Below are 22,116 nucleotides of genomic sequence, written 5' to 3' on the forward strand. Positions count from 1 at the left end.
ACCGCATCACAAGAGCTTCAAACGTTTTGTAATTATTAGAGGTACGTGTATTAAATTTGAGCGATTTTTCAGAGATTAGCGCAACACCACCACCTCTTTTCAGCGTGCGTGCTATATGACTACTCTCGTAGTCTGGGGGAGAGGCATAATTTAGCGCTAAGTGCTCATCCGGGCGTAACCACGTTTCACAAAGACCCATACAGTTAAGTTTATAATCACGAATAATGTTATCAACAAGTAAAGCTTTTGGAGCAAGCGATCTAATATTTAACAGACCAAATTTCAGCTTTGCTGAATCATTTGACTTAGCTGAACTCTTTGTAGTCTTTGTCGAGATCTTCAAAAGCTCCCGGCGTTGTGGCCGCTCGTGAGCGCTGAGTTCAAAGCGTCGGTTGTCCGGCGAGGAATGAATGGTGGAATTAGTTACATCCTCGCGTCCATCTTGCTGCTTGGACTTCACACGCTTCACACATCTACCTGCACGGCAACCACGTTTCTGTTTTCTTTCTTTACGGGGCCGCCGCCGCCGTTTTTTAAGAGGAATAGCTGTCCACAAGGATGCCGGGTCTCTTTGAAGTTCGCTCGGTATATCATGGGCGGTATAAAAAGTGCCCGAATAATCGAAATTTAGACGCCCACCCAACCGAATAAGTTCGTCCCTACTGTAAGTGTTTTTGGCCACACATGTGTCCAAAAGTGAAAGCAAAAAAGACAAGAGAACGGCAATAAATAGAAGATTAGCTGGAGAGCTCGCCGCAAGCATGTATCCATGCGCAGTCGCCGTATAAATCTTTGATTTTTTATCATTATTATCGTAAAGCTGTAAAGTCTTTTAAATAAGTCATAAATAATCGACCTCTGTGTTCTCAAACACAAGCGGTTTTATTACCGGCTTCGACCCGTTTTTGATCCCGATCACGTCTACTCTCCCGTCCCGGCTTTCGACCTCTTTTGTCCCCGACCGCGTCTACTCTCCGTTCCTGGCTTACGACAGATATTCTCTGTTTTGCTCACGCCTATTTTTAAGCGTGAAAGCAAAAGTATATCAGCTTCAATTATTGGTTATCGGGGAGGAGAGTAGACGCGGTCAGGACAAAAAACGAGTAGAAGCCGGGAAACAGACGGGAGCGAAAGCAGGTGGGAGTCGGGGGCGAAAAGCTTGTCTAGAACACATTGAGGTTTGCAGACGGACTGACCAAAGGGGACAGGTAGGAGTGGGTTTAAATAGGGACAGGGAGCCAATCAGAGTCCGAGGCAGTTGGCGCCAAAAGAGCGGGCACAGCTGATTCACATCAGTAATCGTGACGCGTATGGGTCGTCGGAATTAATGGAAAGGAATCACCCGGAAAAAATGGTGAAAGGTCGGGCTTTCGCTTGTTCTGATGACGTCTGCCCTATTGTCAAAAATTGGCAAAAGTGGACGTCATTGGATCATTTTTTTTGGGGGGGGAAAAGTGAGTCAAAAATACTGCTGAAGACCAGTAAATGTCATGAATACCGATGTGAATCACTTGTGCCCGCTCCTTTGGCGCCAACTTCCTCGGACTCTGTCTGGCTCCCTGTCCCTATTCAAACCCACTCCTATCTGTCCCCTTTTGTCAGTCCATCTGCGAACCTCGGTTAACGCTACGCAAGCCTTTTATTCGACCTTGACTCCCACCTGTTTTTTGCTCCCGTCTGTCCCCTGGCTAATGCCTGTTTTTTGATCTGACCACGTCTGCTCTCCCGTCCCGGCATACGACCCCCTTTTTTTACCCTGACTACGTCTACTTTCCTGTTCTGGCTTACGACTCGTTTCCCACCCCGACCACGTCTGCTCTCCCGTCCCAAATGACGATCCTTTTTTATTCCGACCGCGTCTGCTCTCCCAGTCCCGGCTACCGAACGGTTTTCCACCCCTGACGCCGCCATCGCTCGCTCCGGAAGATCCACTGTTCGGATGACGAGCCGGGTACGAGAGCGAACACCGGATCGTGGGCGCACCCCTTCCTCCTTCTGCCAATAAAGCTTGTGGTAAACGTTACGCGAGTGGGTCCCGTTTCCGTTCTGGTCCTGACAGTGAACAAGGAGGCCCGCAGAAGGAATGAAATACGTAAGTAGAGACTGGTCATTATTGGAATTCGGGCCTTCGTGGTCAAGCTTCGGTCTATTAAGGACTTTCTTTGGATTGATTTTTTGTTCTTGGCTGATTTTGGACGATATTACGATACTAGACTTTCTACCAAACTAAGTCAAAAACATCTAACACGTACAAGATTTGATATTTGATCTGTTGACGGCGGTGAAAGACCAAAGGATGCGTGGAGTGGCTCTAGACCACCGTTGTCAAACAGGCGACCCGCGGGCCAGATCGGGCCCGCTAAGGGATCGAATCCGGTCCGCGAGACAACACTCAGAGAAGCGCAAGAGAAAAACAAGCTGCAGGTTGAAGTAGTTCCACTCGATGTTGCCAAAGAAAGGTGCCTCCAACAAAGACTCTGTACTTGTATTCCTCTCTCTCTCTCTCTCTCTCTCTCTCTCTCTCTCTCTCTCTCTCTTTTCCACCCCTTTCTCCCACTTTGTCTCTGTGTCTTTCACTTTCTGTGTCTCTTTTTCTCTTCCTTTTTTGCTCTTTGTCTCTTTCTCTCTCTGTGTCTTTTAACCTCTTTTGCTCTAACTTCCTTTTTCTCTTTTTTCTCTTTCTCTCTTCCTACCCTTCGCGCTTTCTTTTTTCTTTCCTCTCCTTCTGTCTTTCTATTTCTCTTTGGATTACTTTCTTCCTCTCCCTTTCTTTTCCCCCTCTCTCACGACTTCTTTTTATCTCTTTTGTTTCTCACGCTCTCTTTCTCTCTCTCTTTCTTTGTCCCACCCTCTCTCCTTTTCCCCTCCCTCTTTCTCTTATTTCCTTCTCTCTCTTTTTTTTTTCTCTTGAATCTTCTAGTCCGGCCCCCGACAGAATGTTTGTTCTATCGTGTGGCCCCCGAGTTTAAATGAGTTTGACACCCCTGCTTTAATCAGTATATTACCAACAATAATTTAGTGCAGAAAATAAGAAAATGTATTATTCTACTTGATTCTATTTGCATGTATTTTTCCCTTCTACGGTGAACGTCCAAGCGACTTCATTTTGGAACTTCTTTTTATTATAAAGCTCATTCGTGCCGAGCAACTCTGTATCTCACAACAAAATGTTCATGAACAATATATATGATATAACGAAACACATGTACAATATAACATGCTAAACTATATAAATAAACAGGTTTGAAAGGTTATTTTGTATTTTGTCAGGGAAAATACGACAGTTTGTAAGGGCGCGGAGCCCTGGAGCGCCACAGGTTTGAACTTATGCAGAACAAGAAAGACAAAATTGAATTGAATCTTTTTCTTTGTACAGCAAAATTCCTCTTCCGCCAAAAAAAGAAAGATGTTAACCTATTTTTTCAGTATTTTAGCAGCAAATTTGTTCGAGAGCGAGAGGGAGAGAGAGTCGGCTCATACACCCGTTTCGTTCGCCAAAGACGCTACAATGGAACAGTGACGATGATGTGATGCTAGAGGGCGCTGTTGTACCAAAGAGATGGACGCCAACCGAGAAGAAGAGCGAAGAACACATCATCGCTGCCATTGTTTTTGTCTTCGTGGCGTTTTGCTGCTGTCGTGCGCAGAATTCAACTCCATCTAACTGCATTTAACTCTGTACAAGAGTTTTAAAGGTGGCTAAAATGTGCGAGGGATGGAAAGGAAATTGGAAAGAGGAGCTTCGAGATGACAACGAGCGAAAAGATATACGGCTAAACCAAGTTAGCATTAGCAAGGAGCTACGAGCAGGTTGGCTCCTTTCATTTCTCTAACGATTTCTTTTCTTATTTTTGGGATCCTCGAGTCCATTACGCGATATGTGTCCGATTGCTATCGAGACTTCCGATGTCTGTGTTTGCTTTTCATTGACAGTTTTGGTCGTGAATTTCACTCATCTGTGTTTTTGGACTCTTGCCGTATCTGGGTTGTACAGCAGATAAGCTGGGCTGTTTTTATCATAGCCCACACAAATACCTTGATCACACCTAGAATCTAATTTATTTTTATCTTGCTTATAAGCAAAACAGATTGATCCAAATTTGTGAAGTTTGGATATGTTGGGCATTTTTCCTGTAAACAGCTCATATGGTGTTTTCTTTGTGTGTCTACTCAGGGTTCGGTAGGGTTACTTGAACTGGATTACTTTCAATGACTTTTGGATGACTCCAATACCAGATATGCTCATAAAAGACGAAAGAAACTAAATATGAATAAAATGATGACTCACAACACGTGTTAAGCTTTCTCTCCTGGCTTTGATCTCTTTGATCTCCGGCAAAACCAACATCAAATGCCACAGAAACAAAATGAAAATGAATCCAAACAGATTGCCAACATCATTTTTGCTATTCCGTGTATTGCGTTACTCCCCAATCCTGCACAAAATGGAGTCATTTTATACCCATTTAGTTTCTTTTGTCTTTTATTAGCATATTTGCTATTGGAGTCATCCAAAAGTCATTGAAAGTAATCCAGTTCAAGTAACCCTACCCAAGCCTGTTCCTCACATAGGCTGCTGTTTGTACAGAAGAGCTCATTTGGTAATTGACTGTCTAACAGTAAACATCTAGCCATGCTGTAGAGAGTTGGCCAACCTCTCTCCTGTCCCGTTTTGATGGGGTGAATAGGCTGCAGACGTCTCATGTCTAATCCTATTCTTGCTTAGCGGAGCCTCTCTACTTGTAAATTCAGAGCCGTTACCTGAGCTAATACACCTCTCTTTTCCGTAAGGTGCAACATCTGCTAGGAATTGAGCCTTACCTAGCCACTCCTTTGCACATCTGTTCTCCTCTGCACTATCGTACTCCAATGTTATTGTTATTGTATAGTGACTTGTTTACCCGACTGCTCATTTTGCACATCTGGTTCGCTGCTCCTCTTGCACTCTTTGCACTACTGTATAATACTATACATAGCCATAATTATTTAGTATATTATTAGTACTTCAATACTCCAACTCGATACATTTTATTTATATCTGTACATTCGAGGAAACTGTGCGGGTCAGATGTATCGACGTTTCGTTCTGTAAACGCGTGTACTAGAATGACAATAAAGTAGATCTGAATTGTTCTGTAGCTCGTACAACGTCACCTTTTGTTTTGAGAATATACACAAACGTAGTACCCGAGTCATCGTCTGTAAACGACTGCGCATATTTGTGACCTTCTATGCTTAGTTTGCATTGGACCAGCGAGATCAGTATGAACCAGATGTAAGGGTTTCTTAGCTTTTGTGTCCGGTTCTCTATTTCTTGTCGGAGTGAATTTTCCTTGTGTACATACTTCACAAAACTGATCTGGCTTGACTGTACATCTTGTCATTTCCATACCTTTCATTACACCTTGTAACTTCTGCTGATCTTCATATTTACAGCGACCCAATATTTCATGCCATATATGTCTTGATACCTTGTTTAACTGCATTCAACCAAACAGTTGGCAAATGAAACAAATTTCCATTTTCATGAATTTAAAACCTACTTCCGTCTTTAGTGACCATGTAGCTGTCTCCTCGCTTGAAGATGATTGTGGCTCCCCCGTCGGTTGCTCTTGGCACCGAGAAGATGTCGTGCGGGTATGAAAGCATGTAGAGCGCATCACGTAGCTGTGCTCTGTGTTTTCGTCCAGCGTTGTCACGTAGATTTATCATCGCCGTCCCTCTTCCTTGCGCTGTCCCGGTGCACTTTGTGTCGTCAGCTATTTCAACAGAATGGGTCTCCGGCATGAAGTTGTCCTCAAACTTGACAAACTTTTGGATGTCGTTGACGATGAAGGATGTCGCTCCTCCATCCACCGCGATGGCTTTCATTTCAACGTTGTGCGGTGGTTTTTCCTTCTTTGTGTGTTCGGCCTCGAAGAAGTGATCCCGGTCGTCATCCGTTTCCCCCGAGACCTTTCTGGCACCGTCTTGTCCATTCTTCTTCTCGCATAAGGATTTATGGTGTGTATTATTTTTACCAGCTCGGTGGCCTCGGGGGTATGGCGCCCGCCCCGAGACTGGGAGGTTGCGGTTCAAGCCTCGGCCGAGTCATAATAATAATAATAAAATAATAATAATAATAATAATTTCCTTTGTATTGTCATTCTTTGTAACAATGTACACAGAACGAAATGTCGATACATCTGACCCGTTGTAGCGAGTCGATGCAGCCGCAGCCAGAGGGCGCCGCCATTATACCAATTAGGTATGTCTCGGTCGAGGCGCGAACCAGCGACCTCCCAGTCTCAAAGCGGGCACACTACCATCTAGGCTACTGAGCTGGTTATACCTAGGTCTTAAACATTGGTACCCGTTGCCTCCCTGCTTGGGCGTTCAGCATTAGGGGTCGGAATTGGGGGGTTTGCTCTCACCTAATGACTCCCAACGCCTCAGTTGGGTTGAGCGAGGGGGCTGGGAATCCCCTCCTCTGAACCAATCTCCCAAAAAGAGTCAGAAATGACTCTAGCCACCTTCCACTAGGGGGATATGGCTGTGGTATATATAATTATTTTTACAGTAGTTACACCATACCTTCCTGTAGCATTTTCTTGCTATGTCCACACTTGTAGCATTTTATCCGTTCTTCATCGTTTCTGCCTTCAGCATGTGTCTTTATGTGACCTGGTTTCACATACGTTTTCATCACATTATCTGTAGACTCAGACATATTCATTTTCTCTGCCTTCTCAAAGACTCTCAGTCTTCTTTTGAAATCTTCCAGGTGACCTTATCTTCAATTTATATAACATGGACAGCTAGGGGCTTAAAGTATTCTGGAAGTCCACCTAGTCAAGTCAGGTCATGTTTATTTGTGACGCCCTTAATCACAAAGAGTCTCAAAGGGCTTCACAGGTTATTACACAGACTCTTTTTTCAGACTATTATGACACCATCCCCTGATCTGGAAACAACATAAGGGCAAGGGAAAAACTCAAAAAACCACAACATGGGGAAAATGAAGAAACCCATTATCCAACAGTGGCAAACCTTTCCAGGAGTGATCAACAAACTATGATCACTCCAAGAGATGACTACTCTTCCAGAAGTTACAAAATAACCTAGAAAGGCATCTAAGGAGCTGCAGACCTCTCCGGCCTCAGTTAAGGTCAGTGTTCATGGCTCCACTCTAAGAAAGATATTGGCCTCCTTGGGAGAGTCCCAAGGTGAAAACCTCTGCTTTCACGTAAGAATACAAAAAGTCATTTCGCAAATGGACCAAAAGCATCTTGATTATTCTCACGACCTTTGGAGAAACATTCTGTGGACTGATGAGCCAAAATGATCATTGCAACAGTTAGAGAGCCATAATCAGTGTTTTCTGCCCTTATGAGAGAGTCAGCGGCTTTTTCTTCTTAAATCATCCGCAGCTTAGTTAGTGATGTAAACAAATATATCATTCTTGGCTTACTCTTTCCGGAGTCATGTTCTTTCAACATTTTCAGGGCCTTTTTGCCATCATCTGGTGCTTCATGCCTTACGAACGACAGGCTTTTGTCATCTATTAGTCTAATGAGCTCAGCATAGCAGTCAGCATTTTTCCTTCTTGCTCCATTCTGTTCTTCTTCACTACCGCCACTTGGCTCGGTCATGATAGTGTCTTTTAGCTTGAGAATGTGCGAGTGACCGAAGAACCCGGTCTCCCATAGGTCAAACTTGTCTTCAGTCCCGACGAAGAAAAGTCGCCTCGTCGTCGTTCCTGCTGCTCCGTTGGCCGTTTTCCCGGCGGCGCCAAAATTTCAAAATGGCTTTTGTCTTGCCGCTTTAACTTCCTTTATTTTCGCGTAATACGTCGTGTTGAACTTCTTACCGTGTCCACTTAAACTCCAAGCTGCTTCACTCGCGTCGAAGCTCCGTGTAATACTTTACGTTGTAGTGAGTGCAACTTCGACTGCCTGGGTCCATAACCTGTTAAAGATATGAGATAGCTAGCCACTCCTTTGCACATCTGTTCTCCTCTGCACTACCGTACTCCGTTGTTATTGTATAGTGACTTGTTTACCTGACTGCCCATTTTGCACATCTGGTTAGCTGCTCCTCTTGCACTCTTTGCACTACTGTATACTGCTATACATAGCTATAATTATTTAGCATATTATCAGTACTTCAATACCCTAACTCAGTACAACATTTATTTATATCTGTACATTCAAGGAAACTGCGCGCGTCAGATGTATCGACATTTCGTTCTGTATACAGGTGTACAAGAATGACAATAAAGTAGATCTGAATCTGAATATGTCAGAGAGTGCAGTTTCCTCATGCGTGAGAAGATAATCAGGACATTGTGGTTCAGCCTTTAAGCATATTTATTCCTCAACAGCAAGCAAAACAAGAACACTGCTCCATTCAATACAACATGGCGATCGACAATTAGCGAAACGAACTATAGCCCTTGCGTAATGACGTCACACAATGGAAAACGTCTTACCGTAATACCACGAGTAAGAGCGCTATTAAATTGACAAATCTTAACATTAACCTTGCAGTCGAATTAAATCAAAGGCTAAAATTAAAATTTGAGAGCGTTTTAGTCGCTATTCCTTCTCACTGTATGCACTTTAGTGTGGAATAAACCTAAAATGGCGGCGTCATTTCTTCTTCAAATACTTGGTAGACTTCTGAAAGGTATGGATTAAATATGATGGTAATACATTTGAAACCTAAATGTTCACACCACTGGATTTTCTCAGTCGGCCTTCGAGTCGCTATGGAGGTGAATAACAAATGGGCTAAACTATGCTAAGCTAACAACGTGTGGAAGTGTATAACCACGTGAGCCCACCAGATGGTGCCATCCCTGCATTGTTTTCCCTTTTTATGATGCTAAATTTCAAGAAAATTCAAATAAACATGCCTCAGGGGAAAATGTATAACACAGGGTTTGGCGGGTGCTTGAAATCTGGGAACATGCTTGAATTTTTATGTTGTCCTTTCAAGGTAAGAAAAAAAAAATCCTTCAATTTTGGTTGAATAATTCTTGTAATTATTGTCGTGTTTCTAGCAATCTTCTGTCTCGTATTTCCTGAAAACCTAACTTTCTGTTTTTCCAATATGACCCTGCAAAATTCCAGTGACCTAAATGCACCGCTACACTGCTGACAAAATGTGATCAAATACAACCATACATTCTTTCACATCTAATCATAGAAATGTATTTACATGTTTGTGAATAGAGATTTTGAAAAACCGTGTGGTTCTTGTCCTGCAGGTGTCAGTCGAGAGGATCTTCCTGAGCAACAGGAGAAAACCATGCCGAGCGTTAAAAAGGAGGAAGACGAGTATTTTGACACGGTTGTCGTCAAAATGGAGGACGACGATTTGGAGCCTATTCCCGTTAAAAAGGAGGACGATTTGAAGGAGTTTCCGGTGACTGGGGCCCGTTTCACCTCCGAAGATCAACATGAAGAGAACAAGGAGAAGGTGTTTCCAAGCAGAAGCTCCGGAACAACAGATGATGATGATGACACGTCTGACTCTGCACACGATGATGGTGACGAACACTCGGAAGGCGATAACAAATATCACAAATGTTTGCCGTGTGGGAAAAGGTTTAGACACAAGGGTAGTTTGAAACGCCATATCCTTGTCCACACTGGTGAAAAACCTTTTGCCTGCTCGATTTGTCATCAAACATTTACCCAGAGATGTCCCTTAAAAAAACATTTAAGAACCCACAGAGGTGAAAAACGTTTTGCCTGCTCAGTTTGTGGCCAAAAATTCAGCCGGAAAGATACTTTAAAAAAGCACGCAATAATCCACACTGGTGAAAAACCTTTTGCCTGCTCAGTTTGTGGTCAAAAATTTAGTCGGAAAGGAAGCTTAGATATGCATACAACGATTCACCTTAGTGAAAAACCTTTTACCTGCTCTGTCTGTAGTCAGAAATTCGGCCATCCATCACAGTTAAAAGCCCACACAAGAACCCACACTGGTGAAAAACCTTTTTCCTGCTCAATTTGTGGTCAAAAATTCAGCCAGAAAGGAGGCTTAAAGATGCACGCATTAACCCACACTGGTGAAAAACCTTTTGCCTGCTCAGTCTGTGGTCAAAAATTCAGCCAGAAAGGAGGCTTAAAGATGCACGCAATAACCCACACTGGTGAAAAACCTTTTGCCTGCTCAGTTTGCGGTCAAAAATTCAGCCAGAGAGGAGGCTTAAAGAAGCATGCTATTACCCACACTGGTGAAAAACCTTTCGCCTGCTCAGTTTGTGGTCAAACATTTGGTTGGAAATTACACTTAGAAGTTCATATAAGATTCCACATCGGTGAAAAATCATATTCCTGCTCAGTTTGTGGTAAAAAATTCAGCCGGAAAGATAACTTGAAGAAGCACGCAATAACCCACACTGGTGAAAAACCTTTCGCCTGCTCATTTTGTGGTTTGAAATTTAGTCGGAAAGGAAACTTAGATATGCATACGAGGATTCACACTGGCGAAAAACCCTATTCCTGCCCAGTTTGTGGTCGAACATTTGGTCAGAAAGGAAACTTGGATATACATACAAGGATTCACACTGGCGAAAAACCTTATTCCTGCTCTGTTTGTGGTCAAAGATTCACCTGGAAATTAACCTTAAAAAAACACATAAAACTCCACACTGATGAAAAAACATTTCCTGGTTCAGTTTGCAGTCAAAGATTCCCTAGTCAAGTCGAAGCTCAGGAGCACGAGTGTGCTGGTGAGAAAAGCAGTTATCACTCTGCTTGATATGAGCGGATCATTTGTTTTTACATTTTAAAAACACATCTACCACTGAATGAACTCATTTGTGTACACTATACGGTAGGGATGTGTTTGAACTTAGCCTATTTGTATTCCTCCATCCATCTGCACCGCTTATCCTGAGTTGGCATTGGGTAGGGGACACCCTCAACTGCTTGTCAGCCAGTTGCGGGGCCCTATTTTGTATGCTATTGGCTTATAATGTTTTGTGTTTTTTTTTTCAAATCCACGAGTTTTACAACTCGGATCCTCTTTTGCCTGATGATATGAAATTAAATGATAAATTACAGCAACTACTATTATATCTCCTCAGTATCTTCCATTATGACTTTTCAAGCATCTCTTGCATACACACGTTTTACATTTTGGATTGACTGAATCAAGATGGCGTCTTTTCCGGGGGTCAGCTTGATATAGTCTGGCTTAACGGGTTGTACGTTTGACAAGTCAGGATGAAAAGGCGTGACTAAGTCAAGCCAGCTGTAGATAGTCGGCTAAAGTAAACACGACGTGGCCCGACATAATGATTGACATTTAACCTTTTCTCTTGGTTTCTTGTAATTCCAGGGTTTTCTTTTAATATGTGACCGTATGAATCTACAATATAATATATATTCCTGTAATCAAAGCGTGCCTTTATTGTTGTAATAATGTACATAAGTTATTCAATTTTACTATAATTTGTGTGTGTTATATGTTTGCTTTTAATATTGCGCTTACAAAATAGGATGTTCTCACAGCAGAAGTTTCCAAACTGCACCCTGGCAAGAGAGAACTAACTGTATGAATCAGTTACAGATGTGACCGCAGGCCAAGGTTGTTTCCTGAAGATAGCGTGAAAAGAGTTAATCAGTCACATTGCAAATAATAAGTTGTTGTGCAAGAACCGGTTTCAACTGGAACATTTAACCTTCACCCGCACCCCTTCCGTTAGCAGTTGAAACCACATTGTAACTAGGGCGTTCCTTTCTAAATAAAAGGCAAGCAGAGAGAAGACTGCTTCAGAGTGTGTTGGAGGATTGTAACTGAGCAGTCTTCCTGTCACTCTCCTTGCAAGTAAAACCATACACAATTCTCTGTGTCTTTTTGTATGCAGGTTTTGTTACAAGTGTTGGGTTGAACCTGACATGTATGTGGATGTATTTATCTTAAATCACATGTAATTATATTCGAATAGTGCATTCTTGATTGGATATTCTTTGAATTTAAGCCGAGGTTTGTTTTCAACCAAATGGAATTCCATACATTTAGATTTGTTTAATAATCGGAATGTCAGAAGTTCATTTGTTTATTTAATGGATTTGTTTTTGTTTTTAAAATGTACAATTTTTGGAGTAAGGTGGACAGAAATGAAACTTAAGGTATAACCATCAGCACTTGTTTTAAAGTATTCAGTTTCAGTGAACTCCGCTTTTGTGCCTTGACTGCAACCTTATTCCTGCAATGTAATATGCTTGTTCTCATATTAAACTGTAATTATATCATTGAATTTTGAGGGTTTTTTTTTCTTCTCTGCCACATGTAATATATCGTTATGCAAAAGTACTATATCGTTGTGCAAAAGTACTCAAAGAGCCTTGTGTCCTTGCTTCGCCGTCCTATCATCCAATCAAAACCATGTCTTTATTTCTATTTCCAATAAATAATCTATTTTATGACCATCTTGTTCTTGTATCAATTTGTGATTTTGTCTTTAATTCAGATTTTTTTTCCCCTCTGGAATCTCTAAATAACGTGCAGTGGTTCTTCTGTGGAATTGTTTTGGAAGTACTCAAAAGACTCGCGTCATTTGCGTCGCCGTCTCCAATCAAATACATTTCTTGACATTGATTTTTAGTCGACAGTTGCTTTCGTGACCGTTGTGTCATTCACTTGAATTTTCTTGTTTTAACCTTTGGGCAGTTGTAACTGCTGATGTGAATTCGATGATTTTCTATTCGAGCTCATATCTGTCACTTATTGTTGACCACTGGACAGTTGCCGCGCAATATAGGTTCGGCCTGTAGATGACCTTTATGCATTGTCAGTTTCTCTTCAATACAGATGTAACTGTTGTGGATTGATGGAGTCGGCTTGCATAAGGAACGCATTAGGATATAAAAAGGGGAAATTCTGGCTTGTTTATCCCGAGTGTAAATGTCAGCGAATGTTATTAATGATTGCCTAGGGCTGCCAAAAGAATGGCGTTCTTCTTTGCCAAATCTTCTTGGCAGGGAACATGCGAGGTCGAGCCGACCCCAAACAATTCTTGGAAATTACATGAAGATGACAAAACATCCTGTCTGGTAGCGTGCATAAACACGTGCGAGGGGGACGGGCGAACGTCGAGATGTTGAATTAGGATATAAAAAGCCAATTGTCTCTGATGACGAACGAGACTTCTGTTTTGTATGCAGATGAAAATGATTAAACGAGCTCTCCCTCCCACGCCAAGACTCCTTTGCACCTTGTTGTTTAAGTATTTTGGGGCATAATTGCTCGGGCTGCTCCTCGATATAACCTCCGATGAAAAACGTAAAATCGGTTTAATGTGTTGTTGGAATATAACTATCAAAATGTAGCGTTTTTCAAATTATTCGAACTAGTTATCTGACTCCATTAACCAAACACGACCTATATTCATCCAACAATTATGCGCGCTCGTTTCTCGAGAGAAAAATGACCAGGAAAGCCGACATTTTACACGGGAGCGGATGTTTATTTTTCCTAACAGAGAACAAAGTGTACTCCGGAGACGGCTGAAGAAGTGACGTGGAATGGTGTGGTAAGCCTTCTTCTCCACTTCTTTTGCTTTCTTTCATTGGCTCACGTCTCCCTGCAAGATGGCTTCTCGGCTCCTCCCATGGGCGTGCCAAGGTAGCCGACTGGGCTTCACAATCTCATACACCAGCTCCTTGATGTCTGGTCAACAAATCCACGAGTCCTGTTATCAGAATTTCCTAGACAAAAAATGATGCATTTCGAACAGCCTGCCCTGACATTGAACTAAAGCCCAGTCAGTGAAGATCTTTATTGCATTCAACTGAGTCAATCGTATAAAATCCTTTAGTGGTTAAATGTATAAAATCCTTTAGTGTTCAGGTCCTAAGGGAATGTCATTATCAAAAACTGTGTCCACCTCTAATTGTCGAATTGGTATTTTTTTATTCAACCCATCCCTTAAATAGGAGCATTTTTATTAAGATAGTGATGTCAAATCTGCCCCGTGTCTGATAATTCATCTAAAATTATGTCAGTGTATCATTATCTATCTACCCTGGTTGTATCCCTCAAGAGGAGTGACCGACAGCAAGACACACACATACAATAACAAAGAAAATAAAAGGGAAAAAAATAGCTACAAAAAAAAACACACAAAATGTTTTGGACCACGGCCAACCCAATTGCCCAAACACCCAAACAAGTTAGGCACCTCGGCACCCAAGTCGGTGATGCTTTGGTCCCTCCGGATGAAACGGGACACCAGAAAGCGACTGTGTCACTCGGGTCAGGGTGACGCAACACACTCTTTTGTTCAACAGCAGGGCCCGACAGCTTTCGCTGGTTTACCCCTGCCGCATCATACGGGTGCCCAGCCCATCCTTAAGAACGCGTCCACAATCCCACTATCCTTTCACAACACCTCTCCACTCCTTCCTATCACCAACAAGAGCTCTAGCTTCCACTAGATTGAGACCTCTTTCCTGCAGAGCATTCGTAACACCGTCCATCCACATCAATAGAGTCCTTCCTCTTTGTCTCCTTCCATTGACTTCTGCTCTGTAGATCCTCTTTAACATTGGCTCCTCATCCCTCCTCTCCGTGTGTCCAAACCAACCGAGTACTCTCTTATCAACACGCTTGCTCAGTTCCACCACTTCCATCAGTGTATCATTACAATAAAAAATTCAGCGGGAGACAAGTTTCCCCTTCCCAAAGCAAAAATGATTCTATCTATCTACCCTGGTCATATCTCTCGAGAGGGATAACGGACAGCAAGACAACACATAGAAAAATCAAGAAAATGCGTCGTCGTATTTAGTCTTCTCTTTGTATTTGTTGTAGGGAAGATTTGATGCTAGGGGGCGGTAATGCGCCGAAGAGACGGATGCCAACCGACAAGAAGAAGAAGACACCACTACTTCAATGTTTACGTGGATTTGTGGTGTTTCGCTCCAGTCGTCTGCCCCATTTGACCCAATTTAACTCCATTTAACTCCGTGAAAGAGTTTACGAAGAGTTTTAAAGGTGGCTAAAATGTGCGAGAGAGGGAAAAGACGATTTCAAGAGGAGCTTGAAGAAGAGAACGAGCGAGAAGATCGGCGGCTAACGCAAATTAGCATTAGCAAGCAGCTACGAGTTGTGTTGAACAGAGCAGGTTGGTCACTTTTATTTCTACAACAATTTAATCATGTTGGACTTTTCAAGTCCATTGCACGACAAATAATTCTTTTTTCATTCCATATTTAGCTAAATAAAGCGAAATAATAAATAAAATCGGCCGTCACAGCAGCTGCGTTGTCATGTGAAGCGTCATCGCCCCCTACAGGTGCATTAGGTCAGGTACACCTGTCCGCTCCATATCAGTTAAATCAGGGCTTGGCAACCCATAATGTTAAGAGAGCCATATTGCACCAAAATCAGCAAAATGTCTGGAGCAAATGGAAAGCCTTATACAAGCCTCGCAATGAAGGCAACACAAGCTATATTAGCCTACTCTCAAAATGTCTAAGTTGGTTACAAATACGAAATGCGCCGCCATGATTTTGTTGTGCATTATTGTGGAGAATATTGGGGAAAAATGATTACAAATGTAGCGTCTACCAAATTATTCGAATCAGTTATCTGACTCCATTACCCAAACATCACCTTCATTCGCCCAACAGTGCATACTCGTATCTTAATGGAAAATGTACAAGAGACCGGCATTTCCACACGGGGGCGGACTTATTTTCTTAAAGTATTTAACTAAGTGAATTCCATCGAATTAGCCGAATTAGTGCCGCTCTTCGTCGAGCCTCCCTTTCACGATCGCTCTTCTGTCGTCTTGAAGTTCTGTCTTCTGTGCCCACGTCGTTTTCCCAAGCTGGCGTGTTGGCCCCTCCCACGGGGCGTGCCGACTCCTCCCCTCTGCTGACTCCTCCCATGGGGCGGGCCAGATGCCAGTTTCACCACCTCCTCACCGAAGGGCGCCGCCACGCCTAAGGAAAACTCAATGCTGACGTCCTCGTGCGTCTGGCCTTCTCCCGTCAGCACTCGCAGGAATTCTGTTATCAAAAGACGTCTGATGCATTCCAGACAGCCTAACCTCCTAATGTACCTTGAAGAAAAACAGTCAGTCAGTGAATCAAATGGAGTACATGTACTTACTACGTAGTTAATTTTATAATATCCGTTATAGTCAAATGTATCAAATCTTTCAAGAACCACTTTGTGACTACTCAAGTGAAGGATCCAATTCAGTTGAACTTTATGACACTATTATTGAATTACGGTGTGTTTTATTTTGATAACATTAAAGAAATGCAACAAAGAAATCCAGTTTTTGATGTCGTATTTATGATAAAGATTCCAAAAAACATCATCATGGAAGGCGCATAACGTCCGTGCAATAAAACAGAGCCTGCATTTTTACTACAAAAAACGCAACCTTTTGAAATAATAAAAAATAAAATACTGTTTAAGTTTGATTCCTGAGCAAATGTCAAGCAAGGAAGCGCAGCAGCAGCAGCAGCAGCAGTGCCCCCTGCTGGTTTTGCTCATGGGTGATGTTGTCTGTCATTATTTTGGCCCTTTCCTCCGCCATCTTAGACAGGAATGATTTTGGGTCCTACCTCGGTTTTGTTCTCGAATTCTGCAAAGAAGTGTTGATGAATTTCTCCTTGATTTGTCAGCATTTGTGAAGGTTTTCTCCGCTTTATTATCTCCCGGCTTGCAACAACATCGACTTTGGTCGTGAAGTTTTAAGATGCGATCCACTTCTTGTGCTCCTCTAATTCATGCAGAAGTGATGTCATTACTTCGATATCGAAATTCGAATCAGGATTTTTCAAGCCAATCGATTTGAAATCAAACATTTCAAGAAATTGTAACCTCATCCTTCGCAACGACAGGTTTTTGATGATGAGAAATTGCCAAGCAGCCTGTCGGTTTTGCCAAGAAGAATTGCGTTTCAGTCTTTTGTTCAACTTCAAAAGTGTCACGACATCTTGCTCTTGAAACAATTCTCGAAATGAAATGTGACAGCAAAACTAAATCGAGTAGACGCTAGATTCAAAGAAACCCTCTCATTGCCCCTGACCGCACGACGATTATTTACTGTTTATTCCGGTATTGCCTTTTGATGTGAATGTGAACAGTGAGAGGGTTTTCATTGAACCGCTCGCAGTCACCGTTCTTCCCAGTTTGTTTAGGAATGCAGTACCCGCTTGCTGATTGGCTGGTGTCAGTCAGTCAGAGTTGTGTACACGACCGCATCAGCCAATCGCGGCCGGGCACATTGACAGACACACTCTCTCAACAGAGCACCCTCCTTAATCTGTCCCCGCTGAACACAATACACGATGCAACGATATAGATTGATAGATAGATACTTGATTCATCCCTGTAGGGGAATTCACATTTCCAGCAGTATCCTTTTGTTGTTTATTAACAGATGAACAGGATGGCCCCGGGGTGCTGTATTGTAGTTTTGGGGCGGCAGTAGCTCAGGAGGTAGAGCGCTCGTCTTGGGTTCAAGGGATCCCAGTTCGAATCCTGGCTCGTCCGTGTTACATGTCGAAGTGTCCTTGGGTAAGACACTGAACCCCTAATACCCCCAATAAGCAGGTTAGCGCCTTACATGGCTGCAAGGCCGCTATTGGGAAATGTGAAGCACACTGTAAAGCGCTTTGAGAAGTCATTGACTTGAAAAGCGCTATATAAAATGCAGATCATTTCATTTAGTTTAGCAACAGCGGAGTGGAGACGCTAGTCCAAAAGTTCGACGTCCCTGCAGCAGATGGAAATCTTTGTGCCCAGGGTTACACCGCCTCGTGTTCACGTAGATAGCGAGTACACCTCCTCTCCGCTTCCCGCAGGCTTTTGTGTCTCTGTCTGCCCTAACAGCGCTGAAAACGGGTAGCTCCGGATAGCTCCACGTTAGCGTCCGGGATGCTAGACGTGAGCTAGGTTTCCGTAAAAGACGGCAAACTGCACTCCCTGTTTGATGTTTTTCACCAGCACAGCTAGTTTGTCGGTTTTATTTGGTAGAGAGTTCTCATTTCCCATGATTACAGGCGGTACCAAGGACTTTTAATGCCGCTAGCCGCTTCGCTAGCTTCGGCATTCACGATAGGCCCCCTCATCATGCCGGGACGAAAATTCTTCAGGGCAAGGAGTTGATTCCTCGAATAAAGGCATTTTTGATAGAAAGTCATCCAAATGTTTAGTCGTCAAACGGGACGAAAAACACGGATGATAGAAGCAGACAATTAAAACAATAAATCACAAAAAGTGAGAGACAACAGGGGAGCTGCAGAAAAGGCTGCCGCCCGGCAGCACTGCTTTGATCTGATATTAATGACAAAAAAGACAAAATCAATTCATTTATGATTTGTGTAGTAGTGAACCAGCAATAACTGAAGCGCAAAGTAGCGAGAGGTCTCTGTATGCTAACAGGATTTTTTTAGCCATGCCTTTGCTGTCATTTTTTTTTCATTTTTTTTCACGTGTGAAAAGACATTCTACACATTCATGTGCGTTTTGTGTCCTGCAGATGTCACTGTAGAGAATCTTCTTCCTTTGCAACAAGAGACGATGTTCCCTGGTGTGAAACAGGAGGAAGATGAGTTTTTAGAGACGTTTGACATTAAAAAGGAAGAGGAGGATTTGGAGCGTGTTGACATTAGAAAGGAGCAAAAAGACTTTGAGCCTTTTGACATCAAGAAAGAAGAGGAGGATGATTCTGAGCTTGTTGAGGTTAAAGAAGAGAAAGATTTGAAGGAGTTTCATGTGACTGGGGCCCGTTTCACCTACGAAGATCAATATGAAGAGAACATGGAGAAGGTGTCTCCAAGCAGAACTTCAGAGACAATAGATGAGGACGAGACGTCCGACTCTGCACACTATGATGGCGACCGACAGTCGGAAGGTGATGACAAATATCACAAATGTTCGCGCTGTGGAAAACTTTTTCGACACAAGTATCATCTGAAATCCCATATACTTATCCACACTGGTGAGAAACCATTTACCTGCCCAGTTTGTGGCCATCAATTCAGCCACAAATCAAACTTAAAGAGGCACGCAAGAACCCACACGGGGGAGAAACCTTTTGTTTGCTCAGTTTGCGGTAAAGAATTCACCCAAAAATTGGACTTAAATAGGCACGCAAGAATCCACACAGGTGAAAAACCTTTTGCCTGCCCAGTTTGCGGTCAAAAATTTACCCAGAAATCGCATTTAAAAAGACACGAGAGAACACACACTGGTGAGATACCCTTTTCCTGCTCAGTTTGTGGTCAGAAATTTGGGGATAAAGCGCACTTAAAAACGCACAGTAGAACCCACACAGGTGAAAAACCTTTCGCCTGCTCCTTTTGCGGCCAAAAATTCAACCAAAAAGGAAATTTGAAAACCCACACCAGGACCCATATTGGCGAGAAACCATTCTCCTGCTCAATTTGTGGTCAACGATTCACCCAGAAAAATTGTTTAAATATCCACACAAGAATCCACACCGGTGAAAAACCTTTTGCCTGCTCCTTTTGCGGTAAAAAATTCAACCACAAGGGCAATTTGAAAAGTCACGCAAGAACCCACACTGGTGTAAAACCTTTTGCCTGCTCAATTTTGGGTCAGAAGGGAAACATAAAATGTCACACTGATGAGGAATGGTTTTCTTGTTCAACATGCGGTCTAAGATTCTCTAGTCGAGTCAAAGTTCAGGATCACAAGTGTTCTGGTGAGAATGGCAATTAAAAAAATGACATTAAAAAAAACAGAATGATCTCATTTGTGTACTCACGATGCGTTCCGATGTTCCCAAACTTTGCGTAAATATGGTTTTTCCCAGATGCACAATAGGGTGGAGTTTATTTTCAAAGTTGCCAAAAGTCACTGTCTTACCCCCTTATCGCGCTCCATTACACAAAAGAACAATCGCTGTGCAGTTTGCTCTAAATAAAGGACATTTTAGAGCAGGGGTCAGGAAGCTTTTGGAGCCATACAAGCAAAAAATGTATTCAAAAGAAATGGAGAGAGCCACATCCTATCTTTTCAGACAAAAATTGAAAAAACTGCCAAACACGCTCTCTAGACAAAAGCTAATTCTATTTCACTGTGTGTCATTTAATAATATAATAATAATTTCCTTTGTATTGTCATTCTTTGTAACAATGTACACAGAACGAAATGTCGATACACCTGACCCGTTGTAGCAAGCCGATGCAGCCGCAGCCAACAGAGGGCGCCGCCATTTTACCAATTAGGTATGACTCGGCCGAGGCGCGAACCAGCGACCTCCCAGTCCCAGAGCGGGGGCCTTACCATCTAGGCTACTGAGCTGGTATTTGATTATTACATCAAATGTATGAAATGATAGTAACGCCAAATCCTGTGTCCCAAATCAATGACAATATGACATTTCCACCTACAGTAAAGAGTGTTGAGGCCATTTTTTTCCATGAAATTTGCCCTTAACGCTTTCAAAACAATGTGCAAGCAAAGTTATTTTGTAGAAATGTCACAAATGACTGCAAAGGATAAGCATACATATCGTCATATTCACTTTAAACTGCACTGAGCGAGAGAGAGAGAGAGAGAGAGAGAGAAGGAAGTGCCTTGCGCCGTGTGCAGGGATCCGCCCACCTGTACTGCTCAGCCAATCAAAGTCCTTTATTGATCAGTTGAAAGGCTTTCTTATCCATCTTCTGTTTTCTATGGAGCAAAATCGGGATGAGATCGCTTGACTTTGGAACGCCACGGAGAGATGCGCGATTGTTACGTTTGATTTCGGAGCCGTACGTACTCATGAAAAGAGCCGTATATGGCTCCCCAGCCGTAGCTTCCCTACCCCTATTTTAGAGGTAGCTCAATTGCTGAGAAGTTTGGCCTTTTCTATCGGTTTTCTCAAACGGGAGTTCCAGAGATGCTGGGACAAGCCACAGATGTTTAAGTTGATATCTCAAACAAACAATTATTACCCACAAGCCATTGCTCAACGAGATTAGTCTCATTCAGCCGGTATCATTTTCCTTGACCTACTTTTGATGACAAGGCCAGCAGACCTTCTTTGTCCTCCAGGAATCGATTGGAATTCAAAGATCGGCATCAGGTACATTTTCAAATGAAATGAAAAATCACAACTTCCGCAAAATACATTTGTCCAAGCATGATACCGTTTGATATCTGCATGAAGAGTCGAGAGCAATGTTCCCCGGGTCTGAGCGTTCACACAAAGTGGGTGAGCAACGCTTGAAACGACAGTGAGCGACGGCAATCCCGAGTGTGGCAACTAAGTCGTGATCAAACATGTCCAAAACTTGACATCAAGTGACATTTTGCTGAGTTTCCCGCAATGCAAAATTCTTTTTCATTTTTGAATGAATTGATTCATTTACTATTTCCTACAAACGTCATTTGTTTTTACAATTCTTTCACAATATTTTCATTTCTTTTTTTTCCTGATATCTTTTGTCGCGTAATACGAACGTTTTTTGGGGGGCTTATTGAGTCGGTTGCAAGATACAGAACTGTATTTAATCACATTTTTTTAGTGGAAGTACAATGTTGGCAATAAAATTAACTTGATATCATTGGAAATTATTCGAATGCAACACAAACGTTTTCTTCTTCTTTCCGTGTTTTTTTAAAAAATCCCTTAAAAAAAAATCTCATTCTGTTTATTTTTTTCTGAGCTGTTACTTTTTTGTTTTTATTCTCTATTTACTTTTTTCCCACATTTCTTTCTTTTCTTTTTTTTTGGCTTTTTTTCTAAATTTTTCCTTTTTTTTCTCAGCTTTTCACTACTTTTTCATTTTTGGTATTTTTTTTCTTTTTTGTTCTATTCCCCCCCTTCTTGTAAGTCATTTAGTTCATAATTTTTCTCAATATTTGGTCATGTTGGGATGAAAGAAGCAAAAACAACTCAAATAGCCGTTTAGGACCCAAAAGAGCCGGTTCCTTTTAGTGAGCAGAGCCCAAGAAGCCGGTTCTCGACATAGTCTACTAACTTTACTCAACTTCGTTTGACTTCAAAATACGGCATTTAGGACACAACGTCGGGGGAACCCGTGTATTTTGACCTTCATGGACTGTAACTTTGACTTTTAAATTCTTTTGAAAAAAATCTCATTGTGTTTTTTCCTAACTGTTACTTTTTCCTTTTCT

General features: G+C 42.3%; 2 protein-coding genes across 2 annotated transcripts; both read left to right on the forward strand.

Moving 5' to 3' along the window:
* Window positions 1-3,549: 3,549 nt before the first annotated feature.
* On the forward strand, window positions 3,550-12,293 carry LOC148376944 (uncharacterized). The gene is made up of 2 exons (XM_088351443.1): window positions 3,550-3,810; window positions 9,251-12,293. The coding sequence occupies exons 1-2, from the start codon at window positions 3,705-3,707 to the stop codon at window positions 10,750-10,752; spliced, it is 1,608 nt and encodes a 535-aa protein (XP_088207569.1). The 5' UTR covers window positions 3,550-3,704; the 3' UTR covers window positions 10,753-12,293.
* Window positions 12,294-14,900: 2,607 nt separating this feature from the next.
* On the forward strand, window positions 14,901-20,022 carry LOC148376945 (uncharacterized). The gene is made up of 2 exons (XM_088351946.1): window positions 14,901-15,124; window positions 18,503-20,022. Exons 1-2 carry the CDS (start codon window positions 15,004-15,006, stop codon window positions 19,705-19,707), a joined length of 1,326 nt encoding a protein of 441 aa, XP_088208072.1. The 5' UTR covers window positions 14,901-15,003; the 3' UTR covers window positions 19,708-20,022.
* Window positions 20,023-22,116: the final 2,094 nt, after the last annotated feature.

Source organism: Urocampus carinirostris, chromosome 1 (assembly GCF_059441175.1).
Source record: "Urocampus carinirostris isolate Australia breed hairy pipefish chromosome 1, RoL_Ucar_1.0, whole genome shotgun sequence".
Classification (NCBI taxonomy): Eukaryota; Metazoa; Chordata; class Actinopteri; order Syngnathiformes; family Syngnathidae; genus Urocampus; species Urocampus carinirostris.

Excerpts from the sequence above, each read along its gene's own strand:
- LOC148376944 (XM_088351443.1), top strand. The coding sequence starts at position 3,705 with ATGTGCGAGGGATGGAAAGGAAATTGGAAAGAGGAGCTTCGAGATGAC. Across the intron at positions 3,811-9,250 it reads TAGCAAGGAGCTACGAGCAG|GTGTCAGTCGAGAGGATCTT; the intron begins GTTGGCTCCTTT and ends CTTGTCCTGCAG.
- LOC148376945 (XM_088351946.1), top strand. The coding sequence starts at position 15,004 with ATGTGCGAGAGAGGGAAAAGACGATTTCAAGAGGAGCTTGAAGAAGAG. Across the intron at positions 15,125-18,502 it reads AGTTGTGTTGAACAGAGCAG|ATGTCACTGTAGAGAATCTT; the intron begins GTTGGTCACTTT and ends TGTGTCCTGCAG.